General features: G+C 40.7%; 2 protein-coding genes and 2 long non-coding RNA genes across 5 annotated transcripts; 1 reads left to right on the forward strand and 3 right to left on the reverse strand.

The window, feature by feature from the left end:
• Nucleotides 1-1147: 1147 nt before the first annotated feature.
• On the forward strand, nt 1148-2785 carry LOC136543274 (protein FAR1-RELATED SEQUENCE 5-like). Its single transcript, XM_066535763.1, has 4 exons — nt 1148-1365; nt 1558-1591; nt 1667-1906; nt 2081-2785. Exons 1-4 carry the CDS (start codon nt 1148-1150, stop codon nt 2783-2785), a joined length of 1197 nt encoding a protein of 398 aa, XP_066391860.1.
• Nucleotides 2786-14408: 11623 nt separating this feature from the next.
• LOC136545107 (uncharacterized) lies at nt 14409-15499 on the reverse strand. The gene is made up of 5 exons (XM_066537147.1): nt 15344-15499; nt 15132-15248; nt 14794-15053; nt 14622-14697; nt 14409-14533 (listed from the first exon to the last, which is right to left on the reverse strand). The coding sequence occupies exons 1-5, from the start codon at nt 15449-15451 to the stop codon at nt 14420-14422; spliced, it is 675 nt and encodes a 224-aa protein (XP_066393244.1). The 5' UTR covers nt 15452-15499; the 3' UTR covers nt 14409-14419.
• Nucleotides 15500-15962: 463 nt separating this feature from the next.
• LOC136545108 (uncharacterized) lies at nt 15963-16972 on the reverse strand. 2 transcript variants are annotated; one of them, XR_010780915.1, is made up of 4 exons: nt 16842-16972; nt 16561-16755; nt 16122-16473; nt 15963-16039 (listed from the first exon to the last, which is right to left on the reverse strand). It is a non-coding gene; the product is annotated as an uncharacterized lncRNA (long non-coding RNA). The 2 variants fall into 2 exon arrangements; XR_010780914.1 differs by having other exon boundaries at nt 16561-16966.
• A 590-nt stretch (nt 16973-17562) lies between these two features.
• On the reverse strand, nt 17563-18325 carry LOC136545109 (uncharacterized). The gene is made up of 3 exons (XR_010780916.1): nt 18058-18325; nt 17889-17977; nt 17563-17630 (listed from the first exon to the last, which is right to left on the reverse strand). It is a non-coding gene; the product is annotated as an uncharacterized lncRNA (long non-coding RNA).
• Nucleotides 18326-21999: the final 3674 nt, after the last annotated feature.

The following is a 21999-nucleotide window of genomic DNA, read 5'->3' on the forward strand; positions in this document are numbered from 1 at the left end:
GAGAAGTCCTCCATCGATTCACCATCCTTGAACTTGAGGTTGGCGTACTCCTGCTTCAGCAGCTGGGCCGTCGCCTTCTTTGCACGATCGGAACCAACATGCATCACCGCAATGGTCTCCCATGCCTCCTTAGCAGAGCTCTTCGCCCCCAATGGCTCCCTGTACTCCACTGGCACAACAACAAGGATGGCTTCCAACGCTGACATGTCGTCTTCTTCGTTGTCAGTGCCCTTGTCAATGGCATTCCAGAGCCGTCGGGCTCTGAGCTTGACCTTCATGGTCACCGCCCATTCGCCATAGTTGGTGCAAGTCAGCGTCGGCCAACTGGTGCCGCTGACCTCCTGCACCATGCGCACAAAGACCTCCTGTCGTGGCTGGGTAGCCACAACAGCGCTGCTGCTGTCGCCCATCTCCAAACCGTCTGTCATCGCCAGCGGTTAGTCCGGCGACGGTGCTTGTATGGCTCCGATACCACTTGTTGATTCCTAGCTGCCCTACACAGGTAAGCAACTAGCTTACCAGCACACACACTCACTCACTATGGCTAGAGGTAGAAGAAGAGATTGAGAATAGCATACACACACACTTAGTACAAGCACCAACGTTGGCCGAAGCCCTGCTCTTCAGTTTGTGGCACCTAAACTGAGTATTCCATTGCCCTTTGGATGGAATATATACAACTCTAGCTGTACCTCTACCAGGTACATAGTTGTTGGCCAACTACCTACTCCTGAGTACAAGAGTACACCAACTATCTACTCCTAAGGTATATGATACACCAACTACCTACTCCTAAGGTATAGAGTATACCAACTACTCATAGCAGTACAAAGCTTACCTCAGCCCACTACCAAGACATGGGTGATGTAATAGCTACCAACTAATATACTAGAGGTGGCCTATTGCAATTCTGCTATAGCTACAGAAACTGATCGGCAGAGCCGATCAGTCCCCAACTCCCAACAGGGAGTGGTCGGCCGAGCCGACGAGTCTTCATCCAAGGAGAGAATGGGGAGCAGCAGATTATGTCTAACAGTTTTAACAAGTCAGTTGGCAGTTTTGTGTTAGATTAGATACGTTTCATTAAAACATTGTTTCACAAAAAATATGATTCTATAACATGTTTAATGCAGATCAATGCCAGGCCATGGCTGCTACCCTGTCTAAAGTTTGGAAAGGTGTAGTGCATCTTTGGTGCAAATGGCATGTTTTCAAGGATGCAAAGGCAAAACTGGGACCAAAATATAAGAAAGGTTCTTCTTTTAGGAAAGAATTCCATAGAATAATTAATGACATAATGACAATTGATGAATTTGAAAGGGCATGGGATCTTATGTTAGGTCGTTATGATCTTAGAGGCAATGGGTACTTGTCTAACATATATAAAAAGAGGGAGAAATGGTGTAAAGCTTTCTTCAGAGACACATTTTGTGCTAGAATGTCAAGCACCCAGAGGAGCGAGAGTGCGAACCATATGCTGAAGAGATTTGTCCCTAGGAATCGCTCAATGAATAGATTTATCCTACAGTTTAACAAACTTCTATTTGACCGCAACAGGGCAGAAGATCGAGCAGAGTTTGATACAAAAATTGTAAGAGTACCTTTTAACTATTTAACTTCTAGTACCTTTGATTTGTGCCTTACAATCAGTAAAAATGTATTGCAGGTCAGGAATGTAAGGAAGCGTGTATGGCCAATAGAAGAGCATGCTATGACATTCTACACAGCTGCTCTATATGACCTGTTCCGCAAGGAGGTCGATAAATCGACCGACTACTTTGCTGTAGAGAAGACAAAGAACAAACAGTTTGATGTTGTGTATGTTAAACCAGACAGAAAACTACCTTGGGCTAGAGAGAAGTTCACTGTTGTGATTAACAATGGGGTGAAAGTTATGACTGTGAATGTGGGTTATACCAGCATTTTGGTGTATTATGCAGTCATGTGCTGAGAGTAAGTTCTGAACTGAATTTTGTTTTTTTATGCAATACTTTGTTACTGGTTGCTATCAGATGAGGTAAAAATGAAAAGACCACTTTGATAGCAAAATGAATATCAAACTTTGTTGGGTATTTTTCAGGTCATGGTGCAATTGGGTATTTCTGAAGTTCCAAAAGCACACATCCTTAAACGGCGGACTCGTAAAGCTAGAGACCTTCTACCAGGAGAATTGAGGTGCTACCAGCAGGACATGCTGTGTGTGGAATCGATGACATACCGCCACACTTATCTCTATGTCAATGCAATTGAAGTAGTGCAAGATGGTAACAAAGATATGGGTGCATTTGACATAGCAGCAAAGTATCTTAAGAAGGCTCAGAAAAAGCTTAGAGAATATTACAAGGCTAAAGAAAATGACAAGTGTACACCAGCTACAAATAGAGTTGTCATGCAAAGCAATTACTATACAACTGATAGCGATACTGGTGTTGACAGTGGATCAGAGAAAGAGGCAGGACTTGGCAATAGTTATGGCGCTGCAGGTTCAAGCGCTATGATGAGTGATTCAGAGTTGCTGAAGCTTAGGGCTCCTGCATTCAAAAGGCCCACAAGAAGGCCAATACAAATTCGTAAAAGAGGTTTCTTAGAAACCTATGGGAAGAAGCGTAAGAGAAAATCAGACAATGATTTTGGTATTGGCACTGGAGCTCCTATCATCAATAATGAAGAACCAAATCAGAAGAAGAAGAAGATTCGTTGTAGTGAGTGCCAAATTCCTGGGCACAATGCAACAAACTGCCGGAAGAAGCATGTTGATCTGAACACTGAGATCCCAAAATTTTAATCCTTTTTTAAATTATTTATTCAAGAACCATTTAGCTGTTGGCTGCTTATATGCTCTAGTACTTTTGAACTTGAGTCAAAGAACATGTAGCTGTTGACTCATGTTATTTGCTGCACATGAGACTTAGTGATTGTATTAGTTGAATCTAGGAACTGATGCATTTCTAGTACTTTTGAACTTGAGTCAAAGAACATGTAGCTGCCGACTCATGTTATTAGCTGCACATGTGGCTTAGTGATTGTATTAGTTGAATCTAGGAACTGATGCATTTTGGTGCTCTCGCTGGGAATTTGGTGTGATGAACACAGTAACTGTTGCCAATACATAATGTGGTTTTATCCCGAATTGGCATGGATATACTATTGATTTGCCTAGATTATTTTTGTTCCTTCCTATAGTGTTTTGTGACAAGGTAGGAAGTCATTTCCAAGCCGAACACAGAGTTCACTAATGCATAGATGGATGTATATTTTGGATAATGTCAACAAGTATTGTGCCTGCTATGGCGCGATTAACCGTAGAAATCAAAGTGGAAAACCCATTCAAGACAAGGTTAGTGTTAATGTAATCATTTTTTTTACATATTTCATTAATCTTAGAACACATATAGTACGTTGATATTTAATAAACATATGTTTGCAGGTTTCTGAAGCATCAGCTATGTTCAAAGGATTGAATAGTGACAAGACATTCACCCTGATGCATTGTTGGAACATTTTGAAGGATTAAGAGAAGTGGAAGGCCAAGATGAGGGAACTGGCAGAGCAGCAGAAGCAAGCTGCTAAGAAGAAACAGAAGATTCACACGGACTCCACTCACAGGAACGTACAAGTCAACAATATTAAGGATGTTACTGAGATTGCACCCCTAGAGTCCGCAACCCAAAAGAGGCCAATGGGTCAGAAGAAGGCAAAAGAAGCTCTTAGGCGAGGAGGAGGTGAAGCTTGCATGGAGGCTTTGGACAAAATGTGGGCTAAGAAGGAGGCTTTTAACATGGAGAAAGAGAAGAAAGAGGAGAGGTACATGGCTTCACTTGAGCTAGAGAAATAGCGCCTGGCATTAGAAGAAAAAAAGGTAGAAGCTGAATTGCTGAAGGTGGAAAATGACACGATGGAAAAGGAGGACAAAATAATGGCAATGGACATTAGTGGCCTGACCCCGCAGCAGCAGCAGTACTACACAGTTATGCAGCAGAAGATTGTTGCTCGTCGTTTGGCGAATTAGAACTAGTTCATGTCATTTTTTCCCTATAGCCATTTAATTTTGGAATTCAGTGAACCTTTGCTTTATCATATATGGTCAAGTGCTTTTTAATTTGTATTATTTATATTCAATGAACCTTTGTATATGTGGCCACGAAATTGATTGGTACTGGTGCTAGCTGGGCGTCTGCTCCTTACCAGCGTATTGCCTGCATGGTCCTGTACTACATGGAACTGTCTGCTACCACTGGTTGGCCGCCTGATTGCCTGCTTTTTCTGTGTTCTTTGTTGATGGTTTTGCAATCAGCAGTCACCTACTGTTCCTGATCCTGATTGCTACCTGCTGCTGCTGGTAGATGACCGGTAACTACTGCTGCTGGTGATTGGTACCTGCTGCTGAATTCTAGATGGACACGACCGCCTGATGCCTACAGATAGCCTTTGCTTTTGACATGAATGCTGATTGCTTGCATATGTGTTCGTATATAGTACACAAGTGCATGCTACTGTAGCTGATGTTGATTGGTACTGGCCGGCTGCATGGTATTTTGAGAAAGAAGAAAAATTTAAATTATATGACACAAGTGCACAAATTTGATTTCGAGACAATGGAAAATTGTTTATAATCAAACATAGGACAAACAAAGTACTGATTACAATTTGAAGCTGAAAAAGTACTCATGCTAATAAATACATAGAAGGCCTATGAACTTAATATTTATCAGGAAAATGCCGCCAGAGGTGCTCGATGGGGTCTTCTTTTAACCGGTGGTGTGTTTCCTTGTCTATGATCCTTTTATGTGCTTCAATAAATTCATCAAGGGTGTGATTACTCTCATGAGAAGGTTCCACATTTTGGCCACCATAGTCGAACTGCTCTGTAGGGTCAACGACTCCCTCATCTTCAACAATCATATTGTGCATAATGACACAAGCTTTCTTGATGTTGCCAAGTGTCTCTGTGTCTTATAAACGAGCTGCTCCTCGAACAATGGCAAATCTTGATTGCAGAACCCCAAAAGCTCTTTCGACATCCTTCCTTGCTGCTTCCTGTGCTTTGGCAAAATATTTGTTCTTGTTCCCCATAGGCTGAGAGATGGACTTCACTAAAGTAGCCCATGATGGGTATATACCATCGGCTAGATAATAACCCATCGTGTAATCATGACCATTTATGGTATAGTTCACCTCAGGAGCTCTACCCTCTGGCAGCTTAGCAAATAAAGGAGACCGGTGAAGCACATTGATATCATTATGAGATCCAGGCATTCTAAAAAGGCATGCCATATCCAAAGATCGTTAGAAGCAACAGCCTCCAAAATAATAGTGGGCTCCTCCATATGCCCCTTGTACTCACCCTGCCATTCTAGAGGACAATTTGTCCACGCCCAATGCATACAATCTATGGACCCTAACATACTAGGAAAACCATTTTGCTCACTGAGTACCAGTAAGCGTGTTGTGTCAGCCTCATTAGGATATCTCAGTATTCATCTTCAAATAAATCAACAACTGCAGTAACGAACCTACGTAGGCTCTCAATTGCGGTACTTTCTCCAATGCGAACATACTCGTCCGTAGCATCGGCTGGAACTCCATATGTTAGCATACGAAATGCTGCTGTGACTTTTTAGAAGCAACTTAACCCAAGAACATTGGTTGCACTCCTTTTTTGCACAAAGTAGTCATCGTATGATTCTACACCATTCATTATGCGTAGGAAACGATCCTGACTCATCCTGTACCTAAAATTAAAAAATAAAAAAAAATCTTACAACAATTACATAGCGTACTATGTACATATCACAAGTGAATGAACACGAACCTCCGACGGAATATATTTGGCCCGTATGTCGGATCATCAGCCAAGCAATCTTGAAACATCCTTTGGTGCCTGCCTTCTCTTTCTCGATAAATAACTTTATGGCCTGCGACAGAACAACCATGTCTTCCTTTTTGATTTGAATATGTTTCAATAATTGCAGTTGCTGACATGATGAGACAGATATCGTCGTCTGATGAGGAATCTTCTAATTCTCTTTGCAACAGAGAATTCTCAGCAGCCATGATTCTACTGACCTTGCGAGGCTGCTTGCAAGCTGTGACTGGCGTGGCCGGCTGGAAGCTGCTCGTGGGCGGCTGGAAGGTGGCGGCGGCAGGCAGGGAGGAGGGCGTGGCCAGCTGGAAGGTTGCCGCGGCTGGATGGAAGGAGGCGGTAGCCGGCTGGGTGGTGGCTGCATGCGTTGGCTGGGACTTGGTGGCGGTGGCTGGGAGATTGCGGGCTCAGGGTATGGCACGCCGATATGTTTCCCATGACAAAAAACAAAAAAAGCCGGAAAAAGTTGACGTGGGCCTCAAATTTGATTTTTTGGATGTCATTTATTAGAAACTCTTAGAGATAACTATCTTGTTCCCTCCCAATATCTTTTTAGGAGTTGCCAAACTACAACTTTTTAGGAGAAAAAAGTAAAACACTCTAGGAGATGCTCTAAGGTGAAAGGACGTGTGAAAGAATAAAGAGTAAGAAAGTGTTCTTGATACAAATGTACAAGAGAAAAAAATATATAAAAGTGGTTAGGATAATTTAGTGATAGTATAGGATGATTCCTAAAGTAAAATTGTCTTCTATATTTTGAGAGTGAATTATTAAAAACTATTAGAGATGGTTTTATTTAATCTTCCCCATACTTTTTTGGCGAGATGGTTTTATTTATTCCAACCAATACTGTTGGAGATATGCTCTTATATGGTGTAGCGGCCTCCCTACTTGTCATGAGTCTAGAGCGAAAATGATGAGATTCTGAATTCCAGCAAAAGTTTAGTTGAAGTTTTGAACCCTGACTCGTAGTCGTACCTGACTCGTAGTCGTACCTTGAGCAGTTAGTTGTACGTGACCGACAAGGATTGTAAATTCTTTTATTATTGGAAGCAACATGTAATCAAGTCAATATTAGAATCTATCACATCCGGTTTCAGAAACAAGGGAGCTGCTATATATATCTGCATAAATCAACCTTCCAAACCTTGTCATCTGCATCGATCGTAGAAGAGCACGTAGGTCGCCGCCGCAGCAGCCGGGTGTTTAGTAACAAATAACAAAAATCCGGCTATATGTCACCGTTACCGCCGGTCAGCTACGTGCCCTTAGATGCCGGCGCCGCCACGTCGTCTCCGGAGGCGGAGGAGGTCTCGGTGTCCACCGTCGCCGCCATGGCGGTCGCCACCGATCACCTCATGCTGAAACTCCAGGGCTACTCGTGGCTCAAGGCGATGCACGGCGAGAACGGCAGCTACATCGAGTCATCTGCGTTCGAGGTCGGAGGTCACACCTGGAGGATCCGATGCTACCTCAACGGCAACAACATGGAGGATGCCGGCTTCGTCTCGCTGTATCTGAACCTCTGTAGCGACTCCGTCGTCCACGCCGAGTACGAGTTCGCTCTGGTGTGTCACCAAGGCACGCCGCCGGCGTACGGTCACCAAGACACGCTGAGCAAGAAGTCGCTGGGCTTGCGCACCTTTGGGGGCAAGGATAACAACCCCGGCTGGGGTCGCCCGCGGTTCATCAGCGTGAAGAAGCTGGAGCGGTCCAGGTTCCTCAAGGACGACTGCTTCGCCGTCCGGTGCACGGTCACCGTCGTCCAGGAGCGGACCGTGAAGGAGAAGGTCGTCGTGCAGGCGCACGACATGGCGAGGCTGGGCCTGGGGATTCTCTGCAAGTGCGACGACGACCTGTGCAAGCGCCATCACGCCAGGCCTGCCGAGACTTTCTTGGAGAGATTTGCCAACTTCTGCTATTCCATCTGCCGTGGCCCCGTTTGAATAATCCAGTGAAATTAATTTATTTATCCACCAATGTGAAAGTGTGTGACATTATCTTGTGTTAATAACTTTACTCATATTATTATGTACTAGTTCTCGATGTTAAATGCTTTGGAGACAGCTTATACAATTTTGTGCAAAAATTGAGACCATAAATTTTTTTGATAAATCCGATACTCCTGTTTATCGGTGACCTCCAGTATTGTTTTTATTTTTGCTATCGACAAAGTGAACCTTGATGTTTTTTATATCAATATATTATTATGTGGGTAAAATCTAATGTTGTGTCCAACGCAAATGCATGATAGTTCTTCTGTCTCGTGACTATACTTGATAATGGATAAGCGCGGTTCATGTAGTTAAGTCTTTCTAGTCTTTGTGGTCTTTGTGGTGGAAGTGTCAACGTCTTTATATGGATTTAATTTCAGAAACAAAAAAACACTATTCACCTTATTGGTTAGCAACATGTCTATTGACCATGAGGCACTTATCATGACTTTGCCAATCTTAAGATCGATCCACTTAAAGTATCAGTTGGGTGGATGCAGCTTAACCTGGCCTGCGTGATGGTGGCTTTCGATGTTTTGATTGGCCGTTGGCCTGGCTACGAGGAAACGAGATTGAAATCTGTTCCTCTACGGTGTGGTCGAGCTCGGGCTGTGCGAAGCAAGAGAGCGGGGATGCGAGAGGATTTCTACCACAGGCCTGGCTACATGCAAGTGGACAACCAAGCAAATTTTCTTGGGGTGTGATTGGTTTCTGTCTCTTCTCGGCCTGGTTCGTTGTTGAGAGCGCGTGCTGGACAGGATCAAAGAATACGAACGCGTCTTGTTTAGTTGCTTGCCTCCGACTAGCCTATCTATGTGTTGAGCATGTAGCAAGCGAAATTTCTCCTCCCATGTGCTTACACGCACACTGCATGCATGATCTTAGGTTTCGAGGAAACAAAGAAAATCCATGTACCTTGCAAGCTACGTCTGACTGCTAATTCAGCTAACCAATCAAGACATCTAGTGGGCCTAGCTAGGCTACTTGCAGCGTATCAATCAGCTCCTTATGTATCCATCAAGCCTATAAGCCGATGTTGGCCTGGTTGCCTAGTTCCAAGCCCATCTGAGCTAGAACACGAAACCAATCATGCCTAATTAAGAAGAATGTGTTTGGTTCCATTGATATTTATGGATGAGAGATGGTAATAGATATTTTGAATGTGTTTGGTTCACGAACAAGCAGGATGAGGCGGTCACCTAGAGCCACTACCGGATTCGGGCGCTCGGCAAAGGCTACTTTGCCCTCGGCAAAGCCTACTTTGCCCTCGGCAAAGCCTTTGCCGAGTGCAGCACTCGGCAAAGAGCCTCCGGTAAAAAATCCGTCGGCAAAGAATTCTTTGCCGAGTGCCAGTTGGAACCGAAAAAAAACCCGAAAAAATGGGAAAAAAATGGAAAAAAATGGAAATTTTTTTAATCGGTAAATTTTTCGCGTAAATTTTGCAGCAACGCGGCCGACGGGATTCAAACCCGCGACCTCCCGCTGCACGCGAACCTCCTCTACCACTACACCACACTGTCACTTGTGTCTGGATTCCGTTTTAGTTCCCAACATATTATACTAAATCGAATGTAAATTGCTTGTTTGAGGCCCTAAACAAATTCAAATAAAAAAGTTGTAAACTACAAAGTTTCATAACTTTTCGAGATCTACACTTTTAGTTTAGGAAGTTTTTCCATCCGAGGTCGTTTACAAAATTTGAATTTCAAAATTTTGAAATTCAAACGCAATTTTGCATGACAAGATGATTTCAAATCAAAAGGTTGCCAACTATAATGTTTCATAACTTTTCGAGATCTACAGAGTTTATTTTGGTTGTTTTTTCCATCCCAGGTCGTTTGAAAAGTTCGAATTTTAAAATTTTGAAATTCAAACACAGTTTTGCATGACAAGATGATTTCAAATCAAAAAGTTGCCAACTACAATGTTTCATATCTTTTCGAGATCTACAAAGTTTATTTTGGTTGTTTTTCCATCCGAGGTCGTTTGAAAAGTTCAAATTTTAAATTTTTAAAATTCAAACACAGTTTTGCATGACAAGATGATTTCCAATTAAAAAGTTGTCAATTACAAAGTTTCATAACTTTTCGAGATATACAAAGTTTATTTTGGTTGTTTAATCATCTAGTCATCCGACATGGTCGTTCTAACATTATTCACAAATCTTATATATCTCTCTTGTAGTTTCATAAACTACAAGAGAGAGATGTTAGATTTGTGAACAAATTTACTTTCACTTTGTCATATGAAGAAAAGACCAAAACAAACATTGTACATCTTGATGAGTTATACAACTTTGTAGTTGAAAACCTTTTCATTTGAATTAATTTACTGCTTCAAAATATGATTTGAAATTTTCTTTACCGAGTGTAAAAAAACACTCGGCAAATAGCTTCTTTGCCGAGTGTCAAAAAAAAAAACACTCGGCAAAGAAGCTTCTTTGCCGAGTGTAAAAAAAACACTCGGCAAAGAAGCTCTTTGCCAAGTGTAAAAAAAATACTCGGCAAAGAGCTTCTTTGCTGAGCGTAAAAAAAACACTCGGCAAAGGCGTCTTTGCCGAGTGCCCGAAAAACAACACTCGGCAAACCACTTACACTCGGCAAAGAGCCGGTCTCCGGTAGTGAGCGAAATATTTCTTCTTATCCATTATGGATTTACCTAGACCAATACTTGAGATTCTTGTGCTATTTGGGGGATTTGTAATAGTTTCAAAATCAGACCAAGCATCTTAATACATATGCAAAAAAAATCATTATTGGCCCACCATTGATTACAGGATTGAGCTTTTATAAATCGCTATTGGTTCGATACAAATAATGGCAGTTGTTTCGTTATGTTAAGGACCCTCAATTAGAGGCGTGCGGTCCAGCCGCTATAAAAATGATTTTTGTCCGCATCTGAAAAATATTGATATAGTAGTGTATTTAGCGTAAATAATAAAAGGTACAATAGTACGGGTAGTGTTTACCTGAAAAATACATGTCATCAATCTAAACGGAAAACGATGGAATTCTGAATTCCAGCCAAAAAATATTCGAAATTTTAAACCCTGATGATGACTCCTCGTCGCACCTTTTGAGCAGTTGTGCGTAACCGAGAAGGATTGAAAATTGTTTTGTTATCAGAAGCAACATGTAATCGAGTCAAATATTAGAATCCGATTCTGGTTTCACAAACAAGTGCGCTGCTAGGAACACTACCGGAAACAAGTTTTTTGCCGAGTGTCTTGCTGTTGGCCGAGTGTATTTCCTCGGACACTCGGCAAACAAGCCTTTTGCCGAGTGCTGCGAAAAAAACACTCGGCAAAATAAATGTACTTGGCAAACGATGCAAAAAGCACTCGGCAAAGTTCGACACTTGGCAAACTAGAAAGAAAACACTCGGTAAAGATAGGCACTCGGCGAAGAAATATGTTTGCCGAGTTTAATTGTCTGGCACTCGGCAAAGAAATATGTCTGCCGAGTGTAATTGTCTGGCACTCGGCAAAATAATTTTATTTTTTTTTCTCTTTTGACCTTGAAACTTTTTCTACTCTCAACATACAACATGTGGTATTCCATATTAAAATTTGGTATATTTGTGGATCTTTTTGCTATGTTTAATTAATTTATTGTATTTCTAGGAATTTTTTCATATAAGTCAAATTTGAACTATAAGTGATTCAAATAATAAAATAAAATGAGTAGAAAAATGATATTCATGTTATTGAGTCTAGTGTGAGGCGTCACCCAGGAAATGAAAATAAATTTCGAACATCTTGTCCAGGAAACACGACCACGAACGTGTGGCCAAATGGTTTTTAAATTCTAAAAAAGGAAATGAAGTCTGAAAATCATGAGATTTGTCATGATGTGATGATATCATACGTGGAGGCTGTGGTAAAAAATTGAGAAGGTTTCGCACAATTTGTCACGTACGATATTTATAAACCGAAGCATCACACAAGAAGAATCGTAACGTTGAGAAGGAATCAGTAAGATTTGAAGTCAAAGTGACGGTCGAATTGGGATTTGACTTCAAAACTTTTTATATAGACAATAGAGAACTTAGATTGTTTCATGTTAAAATTTGATAACTTTTTGTATAAACAAAGGGTTTGCCGAGTGTTTTCTTTTTTGCACTCGGCAAACAAAAATTCCTAAAAAAGGAGAAGAAAAAAAAGGGAAAAAAACTTTGCCGAGTGCTCCCGATCTGGGACACTTGGCAAATAAAAATATCTACATAACCCAACGCCCCTCCCCTTCTTCCTCCGCACCTGGACCCCAGCGCGCCCTCCCTTCTTTTTCCGGTCTTCCCTCACACCCGGCCCCCAGCGCCCCTCCCCTCCCTGCCGCCGCCCTCCCCTTCTTCTCCCTTTCTTCCCTGGCGCTGCCCCTTCCCGGTCTTCTTCTTCCCCGGCACCGCCCCTCCCTAGCCTTCTTCTCCGACGCCGGCCCTCCCTCTCCCGGATCCGGCCCTCCCTCTCCTGGATCCGGCAGGTGGAGGCCGGTGGTGGCTGGATCTGGGCTTTGGTGGTGGCGGGCGGCGTGCGGTGTGGCAGCGGGCTTCATGGTGCTGGCGTGGTGGTGGTGGTCCCCGGCGCCGCCCCTCCCCGACCTTCTTCCCTGGTGCCGCCCGTCCCTCTCTCGGATCTGGCCCTCCCTCTCCCGGATCCGACCGGTGGAGGCCGGTGGCAACCGGATCTGGGCTCTGGTGGTGGCGGGCGGCATGCGGCGTGGCGGCGGGCTTCATGGTGCTGGCGTGGTGGTGGTGGTCCCCGACGCCGGCCCTCCCGGCCTTCTTCTTCCTCGGCGACGCCCCTCCCTAGCCTTCTTCCCCGGTGCCGTCCCTCCCTCTCCCGGATCCGGAGCTTTTGGAGCTACTATCACCATGGGTATGTATTCACTACTGGAGCCGCTTTCTCCACTGCTCCTGTTTTATTAATAGTAAGATGACCTCTTGGTTGCATTGTTGGGTTGTTCCAGCTGGTTTAGTAGTAGTAGCACCTCTGATTTGTTGTATGAAGAAACTGCACTGCCATTTTGATTCATGAAAATCACCATTTTGATTCATGAAAATCACAAGTAGAACTATACTAACATAATTCACGATTAGTAGTGCATCAAATATTTCTTGAACATATATGAGCAATGAGCTGTCAGTTGACCCAAATGGGAGCTCTTCATTGTCTTTTATCAGTAACTTGACATCTTTGAAAATCACAAGTAGAACTATACTAACATAATTTACTATAATGTAAGAAATATACATGGATGGACCACTCAAATAATGTCATTATATTTGAATTTGAGGGAGCAATGTAATAAGAAGATTTTACTGCAAAGTTAAAATACAATTTTAATTTGTTTGTTTTGTTACCCTGGTTGCTTTTAAGAAATTTCTGGAGATGGTCACTGTCTTGTGGTATTTCTTCTGTGAAATTTTGGTAATTATATACTTTTAAATGTAAAATTTCTGGAGATGGTCACTGCCTGCCTGTCATTTCTTTTACACTTGTAGATTTGTAAGTTCTTCTTGTCTCTTGCAGCTGTACTGCTTTGTGAAGGCTAGAAGTAATTATGGGCAGCATTTGTATTATGAAAACTTGAGTATGTGTAAGAACTAAGAAGCTTGTATGCTATGGCCACTGCTTCGGGCCTGTTTGCTTTCTACCTCCCAGGCATAGAGCCGGCCTATCATTAGTCTTTTATATTTGTCATCTTCATTTCTATGTCTATGTGGTCATTATGAGAATTATGTTGCTAGGAGCATGATCTGCATACAGATATGGTATACTAAGAGTGTTTTGTATGGCAGCTATTAAACTGAAATATGTTGAGAATTTTTTTTTCTTTGGAAAATATGTTTGCCGAGTGTAATTCCCAAAAACACTCGGCAAACAATAATGGTTTGCTGAGAAAAAATTTATTTTTTTTCTTTGGAAAATAGGTTTGCTGAGTGTAATTCCCCAAAACACTCGGCAAACAATAATCTTTTACCGAGTGTATTTTGGAAAAATACTCGGCAAATCACTTTTTTTTGCCGAGTGTCAAATTTGACACTCGGCAAACCATTTGCCGAGTGCGCAATAAAAAACACTCGGTAAATAGCTGTTTGTCGACACTGTAGATATCGTGTGCTGTTGGCCGAGTGTTATACTCGGCAAAGCCTTTGCCGAGTGTTTTTTGGTCTCTGCCGAGTGTCTATGGCACACGGCAAAGTCACTGTTTCCGGTAGTGGAAGGTCCAGTCACAACTGTAAGACCTCCTAGGACGTTCATTTGAAGCGTGTCGTGTGTATGTTTATACTCTTCTTCTTAATTACAATAATACATAAATCTTTTGCGTATTCGAGAAAAAAACAAGAGAGCTGCTCTCTCTCTCTCTCTATATATCTATCTATCTACTAGTATAGTGCCCGTGCTAACGCTACGGCTTTATTCTAGGAATCACATGAAAATAACCAAACAACGAAATTTTTTGATAGTTTAAGTCACACGCAATGGTACATAACGATGTATTTATCTGGAAAACACGCATGCATAACAAGGCATAATAAAGTCATGTCTTACATATCTATCCTACTAATTTATGAGTTTAAGTAGATCTTGCAGTTCCCCAGGGATGTCATATGTACATTCATTTGCGCTGCTCTTCAAAATGTGAACTAAAAATTCCGTCCTCAGTGAATCTGACCTCTGCGAATGATATAGATAATATATAATAAGTTAACTTACTAATTTGTAGATAACATATAAAATATACATAGAAATATTTTACGCTTACTATGTTGACAAACGACGATAATCTTTCGCCATTCCACAACTTTAGGTAGTTGTAGACAAGGAAGCCTGCCAATTTCCTGGAGAAGAAGAGCCCAAGTGTTTATTTGTTGTAGTTAAATCAAATCACTATTTATTTGATGGTAAGATAAGATAAACACAATATAAGTTGTTACCAGTCCATAGCTTTTGGAAGATATAGTTTTAATTGACGATGCCAGAGGTAAACATTCTCTTTCCATGCAGGATTGACCAATGTCATGGAGAAACTAAAATAATTCAAAACTATCTCTAATATACCATTATATGGCATGATTGGATCTAGACCCGAGTACCATAGTTTTGGAGAATGCGGATCTAGAATGTGCACAATTTTGTTACCCATGTCAAATATGAATAAAATATAGTTCCTATCTCGAAAATATGGCAATAGAATCTGTAAACAAACAAAAAAACCCATAAGTGCAATACAAAATATAAGTTTTCAAAGGAGTTTAATGAACATATATCTTACAGTGCTGCAATTTTGTATTTTGTAGTCCCTATCAGGCCCGCATTGAAGCAATTTTGCTAGTTCTTCATAGTCTATCCAGTCGCAACACCTTGGATCTCGTCCAAACTGAGTTCTCGACTGTTGTTTTTTTTTTTCAACAATTATCACTATTTAATTAATGATACAACTAACAAATGATTTATATACATTAGTGAAAAATTATATCAACTTACAGCAAACTGGAGGTCCATATAGTGGTATTTGTCTTTCTCCAACATAGAGGCGTTATTGGATGCAGCCATCCAAACAGCAAGGTTGAAGCAATTATGATCCATATCCATATTCTCGTTTAAAATGTCGCCAATTTTTCTACGAGTTAAAGAAATTGGATACGGTCGTGTGCTTCGGACCCATTCTTTGCTAAAAAACCAGGACAACAAACAAATGAATTATCGTAGCAGTTGTAGCAGGGGTGATGAAAAATCTTTAAATTAGAACAAAATAATTTACTTTAGAATGACTTACTCTAAAGATTCAGGGTCATTATTCAACAGGATGCATGCACGAAATGCAGACAATAGGTCTTGTTTGTTTGTCCATGTTATTGTACCCGACAGTATCATATCTATTTCATCTGGATTATCGAGCATTACAACATCATCATCAAGATTATTGTTGTCTTCCATATCTTGCTCATCATCCTGTAACCCTCTCGCTGTGTTTAGTGTGGAGTTATACAAGATCGCAGGTAGCTTGAACCTAAAGTTACTTATATCGTCCTAAAAATATGAGCAAGTCGTGATTATTAACCAAACCAAAATAAAAAAATTTGGAAATAGTCTTATGAAATTACCTGGGTCACAGCGTCAGATAAAGTTGTTCTAGTCCAGTACTCCATATAATTAAGCATCCATAAACCGCAACTTACACTGTGCAAATATTACAAGTAAAATATGAGTGATACAGGGTGTGACAATGCCATGTACACAAAAGGTATAGTTGATCTTTTACCCATCTGTTTGCGCTCTTTTAGTGATCATATGTTTAGTTGGCCAAGATGACACTTCGATACCGTGTTTCCATTTTTGTCGGTCCAGTTGGATATGCTCTGCTACATGCTTTATCATTCTTTCCATTCCTATTAACTTTATGACCGAAACACCAAGTTTTAGAAAGGGAATATTAAAAAATTTAAAAACAATATGTATGTATGTATATCAATCATAAGCCACACCGTATATTCGAGATCTTGAAAGTTTGACATTTGGTCTCCGAAAGAGTCCAAAACATGTATCTCGCCTATTGAAGCATTAACAATCGCTACGTACCAGTGAAACTTCACAATGTTTATAGGAAGGAACACCTGCAATAATGGAGTTTTATCCAATTTATTTATATTTCTTTTAATCAACAAAAAGTAGCATCTATTAGAGTTTATGGTCAAGCGTACCATATCAGCCTTCAAATAATTTTGGACCCATGTTTCAACCACGTCATTTCTGCTATAGTTCCATGTCGTTGCTGGGGGCTCTCCATCACGATGTAGCAATTGAGTAATAAAGGTATTTTCTAAGTAAACATCTCCACCTTCTCTATGGAGCAGGTGCTCTTCATGCCGCATCAATTGGATGTACGCACTTATGACCTGCAGGTTTGTAATTTGTCAATTAAAAATTGGCATATATTTTGCATGGACATCAGCTAATGCAAAAGCAGTGTTAAAATGCTTACAGCGCCATTCACTTGCACATCACCATTTAATAGGCAATCCATGTCATCTCTAATTACCCAAGCATCGTCAATTCGGACAAGTAAACTTTTTTCCTTTTTTCCTTTCATGTAGTGAATTACCTTGACATCTTCTGTACACTCATAGTCTGCGTTGAAAATAATTTTATTAATTAATTAATTTCAAAAAAATATAAAAAATAAGATACTATTGAAGAAAATGACTCACCTTGAGGCAGGACCTTTGCATTATTCGCCTTCTTAGGTTTATTATATTGAGGAATCGCAATCACATCCTCGTCAGCATGCTTTCTGGCTTCGTCTTTTTTTATATTAACTATTTCTAGGACATCGTCTTTAATTAGCTCTTCTTCTTTGATCCGCACTTCTTCTACATCCCTATTACTTATCTGCATATGCAATATTATATTATTAGTGGGTGATGCAACCCATATAGATAAACATGAGTGAGGATATGTGAGTAGCTTGAGAGTTCCTTGCATACCTCATCCTTGTCAGCACGCTTCCGCTTCCTGTCATCGTGTGGCTCTAGATTTAGTATTATTTCGTCATCGTCTTTGATCGGCAATTTTTCTATATCTGTATTAATCTGCTATGGGATATTATAATAAATGATAAATGTTGTTTTTAATATTAGTACCTACGTATGTACTGACCCATATAGATATATACATACACTGACATTTTCTTTGTCTCCGTCCTCGGCATCTATCTGAGAATTCCCAATAGGTTCCATTGATGCCTCACTCTCTACATCATTTTTCATTTCTTCTGCGTTCACATGAGAGCAGAGCATAAATAACAGAATAATATTGGAGATCAAATTTTTATGAATAATCAAACGTGTCTTATAATTGATTGATAAAAGTAACAACCAATAATAAAAAAAATGTTACAGCATCATTGCCAACAATAGAGTAAGAGATGTCGAGGTCTCTATTCCCACTGCCCAATTGTGGTGAGTTGCACGTTGTTGACACTTCGTTCAACTAAAGATTGATAGGGAGCAACCAGAGTACAAGTACGAACCGTCATTGGGATCCAGTTCACATTGCTCCGGCTCCATTGACGTTGTTGGCGGCTGGTCGCCACTCGCCATTGGTGTAAGGTACCCTTTTCTATAATGCTAAAATAGCTTAAATCAGGGTTCCGGATCTCCGTTTTGCAGAGCATGGAGGCAAGGCAAGAGCGAGCATACCAGGCGTGGCGGATGCTCGTCGTAGTGTGCGACGAAGACCTCGTCCGCTGGGAGTAGGGCTGCTGCGGCGCGTGTTCGTCACGTTGATGCAGATGACCTCCGTAGGCGTCGATGTGTCTCTTCCCGGTGGCCGTCTTCGATGAACTCCTTTTATCACAGGCGGGCGAGGACGTGATTTGGGCGCGCTAACGGTGTTCAAAACAAGAAAGCAAAAAAGAAATGGCAAGAAATAGATATTTATAGAAAGAAAGAATAAGAAAAGGAATTGATAGATATATCTTGCATGGAAAAAGTCTACTTAACCCCCCACCTATCATACTTATCTACTTCCCTCCCTCAACTATGAAACCGTTTGTTTTACCTCCTGGGGCGGTTTTTAGCGGCGGTTGGCTACAGTAACAGCGGGTTTGCTACAGTGACAGCGGGTTGCTACAGTACCCATGGTTTTGAATTTTCCCTTTTTTTATTTATTTTCGGTGAATTTTTGAAAAATCATAGTAAATCATAGAAAAATCATAAAATAAAAAATCTAATTTTATTTGACTCCACGTGAGTAGATCTACATAGTGAATATATAATACGGTATACTTTAGTACAAATTTTTAATGTAGCCTTAGATTAATTGGAAAATCTAATTTTGTCTGTAATTAATTGGAATAATTCATAGCTGCAGCTTCTATGGTCCAATTGTGGTGAAATTTTTATGGTACGCTAATTATTGTATGCTTGAATTATAGTAAAAATTTCGTACTCATTGGACTATGTATAACTTAGTTATAGATAAATTCTAATTAATTACAGATAAAATTAGATTTTCCAATTAATCTAAGGCTACAGTAAAAATTTTGTACTAAAGTATAACGTATTATATATTCACTATGTAGATCTACTCATGTGGAGTCCAATAAAATTAGATTTTTCATTTTATGATTTTTCTATGATTTACTATGATTTTTCAAAAATTCACCGAAAATAAATAAAAAAAAGGGAAAATTCAAAACCACAGGTACCGTAGCAACCCGCCGTCACTGTAGCAAACAAGCTGTACTGTAGCAAAACCGCTGCTAAAACCCGCCCCAGGGGGTAAAACAGACGGTTTTAGATAGTTCAGGGGGTAAAACAAACGGTTTCATAGTTGAGGGGGTGAAGTAGACCAAGTATGATAGGTGGGGGGTTAAGTAGACTTTTTCCTATCTTGCATGCAGTTTTTGGCGCAAATCAAGCATCACGTCAAGATGACTGATTTGCATTTCAATGCATGCTTTCGAACATGGGCTAGTTTTTAGGCATGATTGATTTGCAAGGTCACATTGCTAGTTTTTTTTGTTGTCTATAAAAATAGAAACTCCAGATAGCCTGTGCATGCACACGCCCTCATATATGTTATTTGTTTTCTTATTTTTTTATATACAGGAAGTATATATGTCACCATTTATTTTGATTGATTTCGGAAAATATGTCATGGTGATGTCATCATGACACCACCTGTTTCGAGCGCACAGGCCATCCGTAGAAAACGTGACAACGTTCCCTTGTGTATTTATATTTATTTAAATAAAACAAACAAGAAGCTTTTATGAGGGATGCATTGAAAGGCAATATGTCCAAGATATTTTTTGCAGAGAGATATATCTTGGAGTTGAAAGGCAAAGGAAAGAGAGACGAGGGAAAATAATGGAACCGTAGAGATTGGTTCTGAAGGTTTCAGTTTGCAGGTAAGAATTGACATTATACCAACACATAAGAGAAAAAAATACATGAATTGCTGTACTCTTGAGGATGAATTGCAGCACTCTCTGAGGACTCTTTTTTTCTCTCTCTCTAGCCAAGTAGTTCAGAGTTCAAACACTAATTTGTTGGTACAGAAAATGTTACCTAGATGTTTGCCGAGCCGTGAAAGTGCTTAACTCAATTATAAACCGGTATATTATCAGTGCTTAATAACAAATGGCTGGACTAATGGCTACCGTCTCTTAGTCTCTCGCGCGTATGACGATTATTAAAACTAAAACTGTGCACTGCCACATATTGAAACTGTGCACTATGCATCTCTGAATATAACTTAAACTCTGAATCTCTACTAAGAAGGCTAGGATTTCTGAATCTCTGAATATAAATGAAACCGTGCACTATGCATCTCTGAATATAATTGTAAAAAGGCTAGGATTAAAACTGTAAGAAGTATGAATGTCCCTAGCACCATGTATAGATATGCCTGAGTGCAAAAATTCCCTCCTCGTGGGTCATCAGCCTCCACTCCTGCCTTTCCGTCTGTTGTCAGACATGCTACAGGAACCAGACATTCCTTGCGTTTCCTCACAGACGGTCCCAGAGCAGCCAGAAGAAGCTGAAAATTTTAAACCCAAACATCATATAAGAGATAGATGAAATATATATACTGTCACCATGCACCATACAGAAGAACTTGCGGCTTTCGCTATAAAATTCTGCAGCAAGTTGGTACTCACAAAACTAATAACTGAATCTGGAACCAAACAGGGCACAATGTCATGTTAACTGAAACTGAACATATTGTGTTAACTAAAACTGGAACCGGAATAAATTATCATATGAACCTCTGAGCTATATACTGCATTAATCGACCCCACCCAAATAAGCTTAGCAGCGCATACTATAGCCATCTATGAGAAAGTTAAGATTGCAAGTTTCCTGCCTGTTGTCAGACCTGGTACATGAACTGGCCTCTTCCTCTTCCGTTTCTTTAGAGTCAAATGAACCTGAAAGTTTGGAAATCAATATCGTATAAGAGACAAGTAGGACTCTGATGCTAAAAAATAAAAGTATCAAGCAGACACCAGCGATATTTATTCTTACGAGGACTTATAAAATGGTCTGAGTATACACACTGTCATTCACCAATTTAGGACATCTTTGTAAACTATATTCTTGGTGCTCTTCCCTGTAGGATCTAATTCCTCTTTTGGTTTTGCTAGAATTCTTGTTGTTGATCTTGACACCCCCTTGATAAACCAACATAAAGTTGTCCATGCGAGAACACGGGCTCTGGAAGGTAGATCCCAACGTTTGGGATGGTCTGTCCCTGCGATTTATTTATTGTCATGGCAAAACTTAACCTCACTAGGAATTGTTTTCTCTTGAACTTGAAAGGAAGAGAAATATCATCTGAGGGAGACAATGGTAGCCTTGGTATGAAAACTCTTTTCCGCACATGCTGACCACCAACGATCTCAGCATCAATTGCATTGTCTTGCAATGCTCTGACCATAAGCCTGGTTCCATTGCACAACCCATTGTTAGGATCAAGATTGCAGAGAAGCAGGACAATTGATTTTTAGCTTCAGCTCATGTGGGGGGAGGCCATTTGGAGTTATTGAGTTCAAAAAATCAATAGGGAAGTGATTCGAAGGATCATCAACAACAGTGTCAAAGCTATGGTAAACTTTTTCCTCACCTAGAAACCTTTCAATCATCATTGCGTTCAGCCTATCAACATGCTCATTTTTTTGTCGATAGAATGGCCCGTCTGCTCATATAGGCAGCTGATGTCGCATGCTCTCCAAGTGATGGGAACACCGAGGAAATGAGTGTATTGACTGCCACATCCGTGTCAGTATATCCAATCACAATGTCATCAGGAAGTCGAACATAATCATCTCCAATCGTTTCCTTGGTTCCATTTCCAATACGTAGCAGGTACTCAGAAAACCAAGGGTCTGACTGTGCTCTCATGTTTTGTGACAATTGTATCTTTCTTATTTTATCCCACAAATAGGATCTTTGCAAGGTAGCATCAGTTATCTATGCTCTTGTCCCACGTGGCACCACAGGAAGGACCTGTCTAAAGTCTCCACCAAATACCATGACCTTTCCTCCAAATGGCAAAGCACATTCCATGATATCCTGTAGGGACCTATCTAGTGTCTCGACACACTGACGCTTGGTCATGGCAACTTCATCCCA

Source organism: Miscanthus floridulus, chromosome 3 (genome assembly GCF_019320115.1).
Source record: "Miscanthus floridulus cultivar M001 chromosome 3, ASM1932011v1, whole genome shotgun sequence".
In the NCBI taxonomy this organism is placed as follows: Eukaryota; Viridiplantae; Streptophyta; class Magnoliopsida; order Poales; family Poaceae; genus Miscanthus; species Miscanthus floridulus.

Coding starts and splice junctions, on each gene's coding strand:
- LOC136543274 (XM_066535763.1), top strand. CDS start 1,148: ATGGCTGCTACCCTGTCTAAAGTTTGGAAAGGTGTAGTGCATCTTTGG. Junction 1,366..1,557: donor TATGATCTTAGAGGCAATGG/GTACTTGTCTAA, acceptor TGACCGCAACAG/GGCAGAAGATCGAGCAGAGT. Junction 1,592..1,666: donor CAGAGTTTGATACAAAAATT/GTAAGAGTACCT, acceptor AATGTATTGCAG/GTCAGGAATGTAAGGAAGCG.
- LOC136545107 (XM_066537147.1), bottom strand. CDS start 15,451: ATGGATATGGATCATAATTGCTTCAACCTTGCTGTTTGGATGGCTGCA. Junction 15,249..15,343: donor ATATGGACCTCCAGTTTGCT/GTAAGTTGATAT, acceptor AAAAAACAACAG/TCGAGAACTCAGTTTGGACG. Junction 15,054..15,131: donor AAATACAAAATTGCAGCACT/GTAAGATATATG, acceptor GTTTGTTTACAG/ATTCTATTGCCATATTTTCG.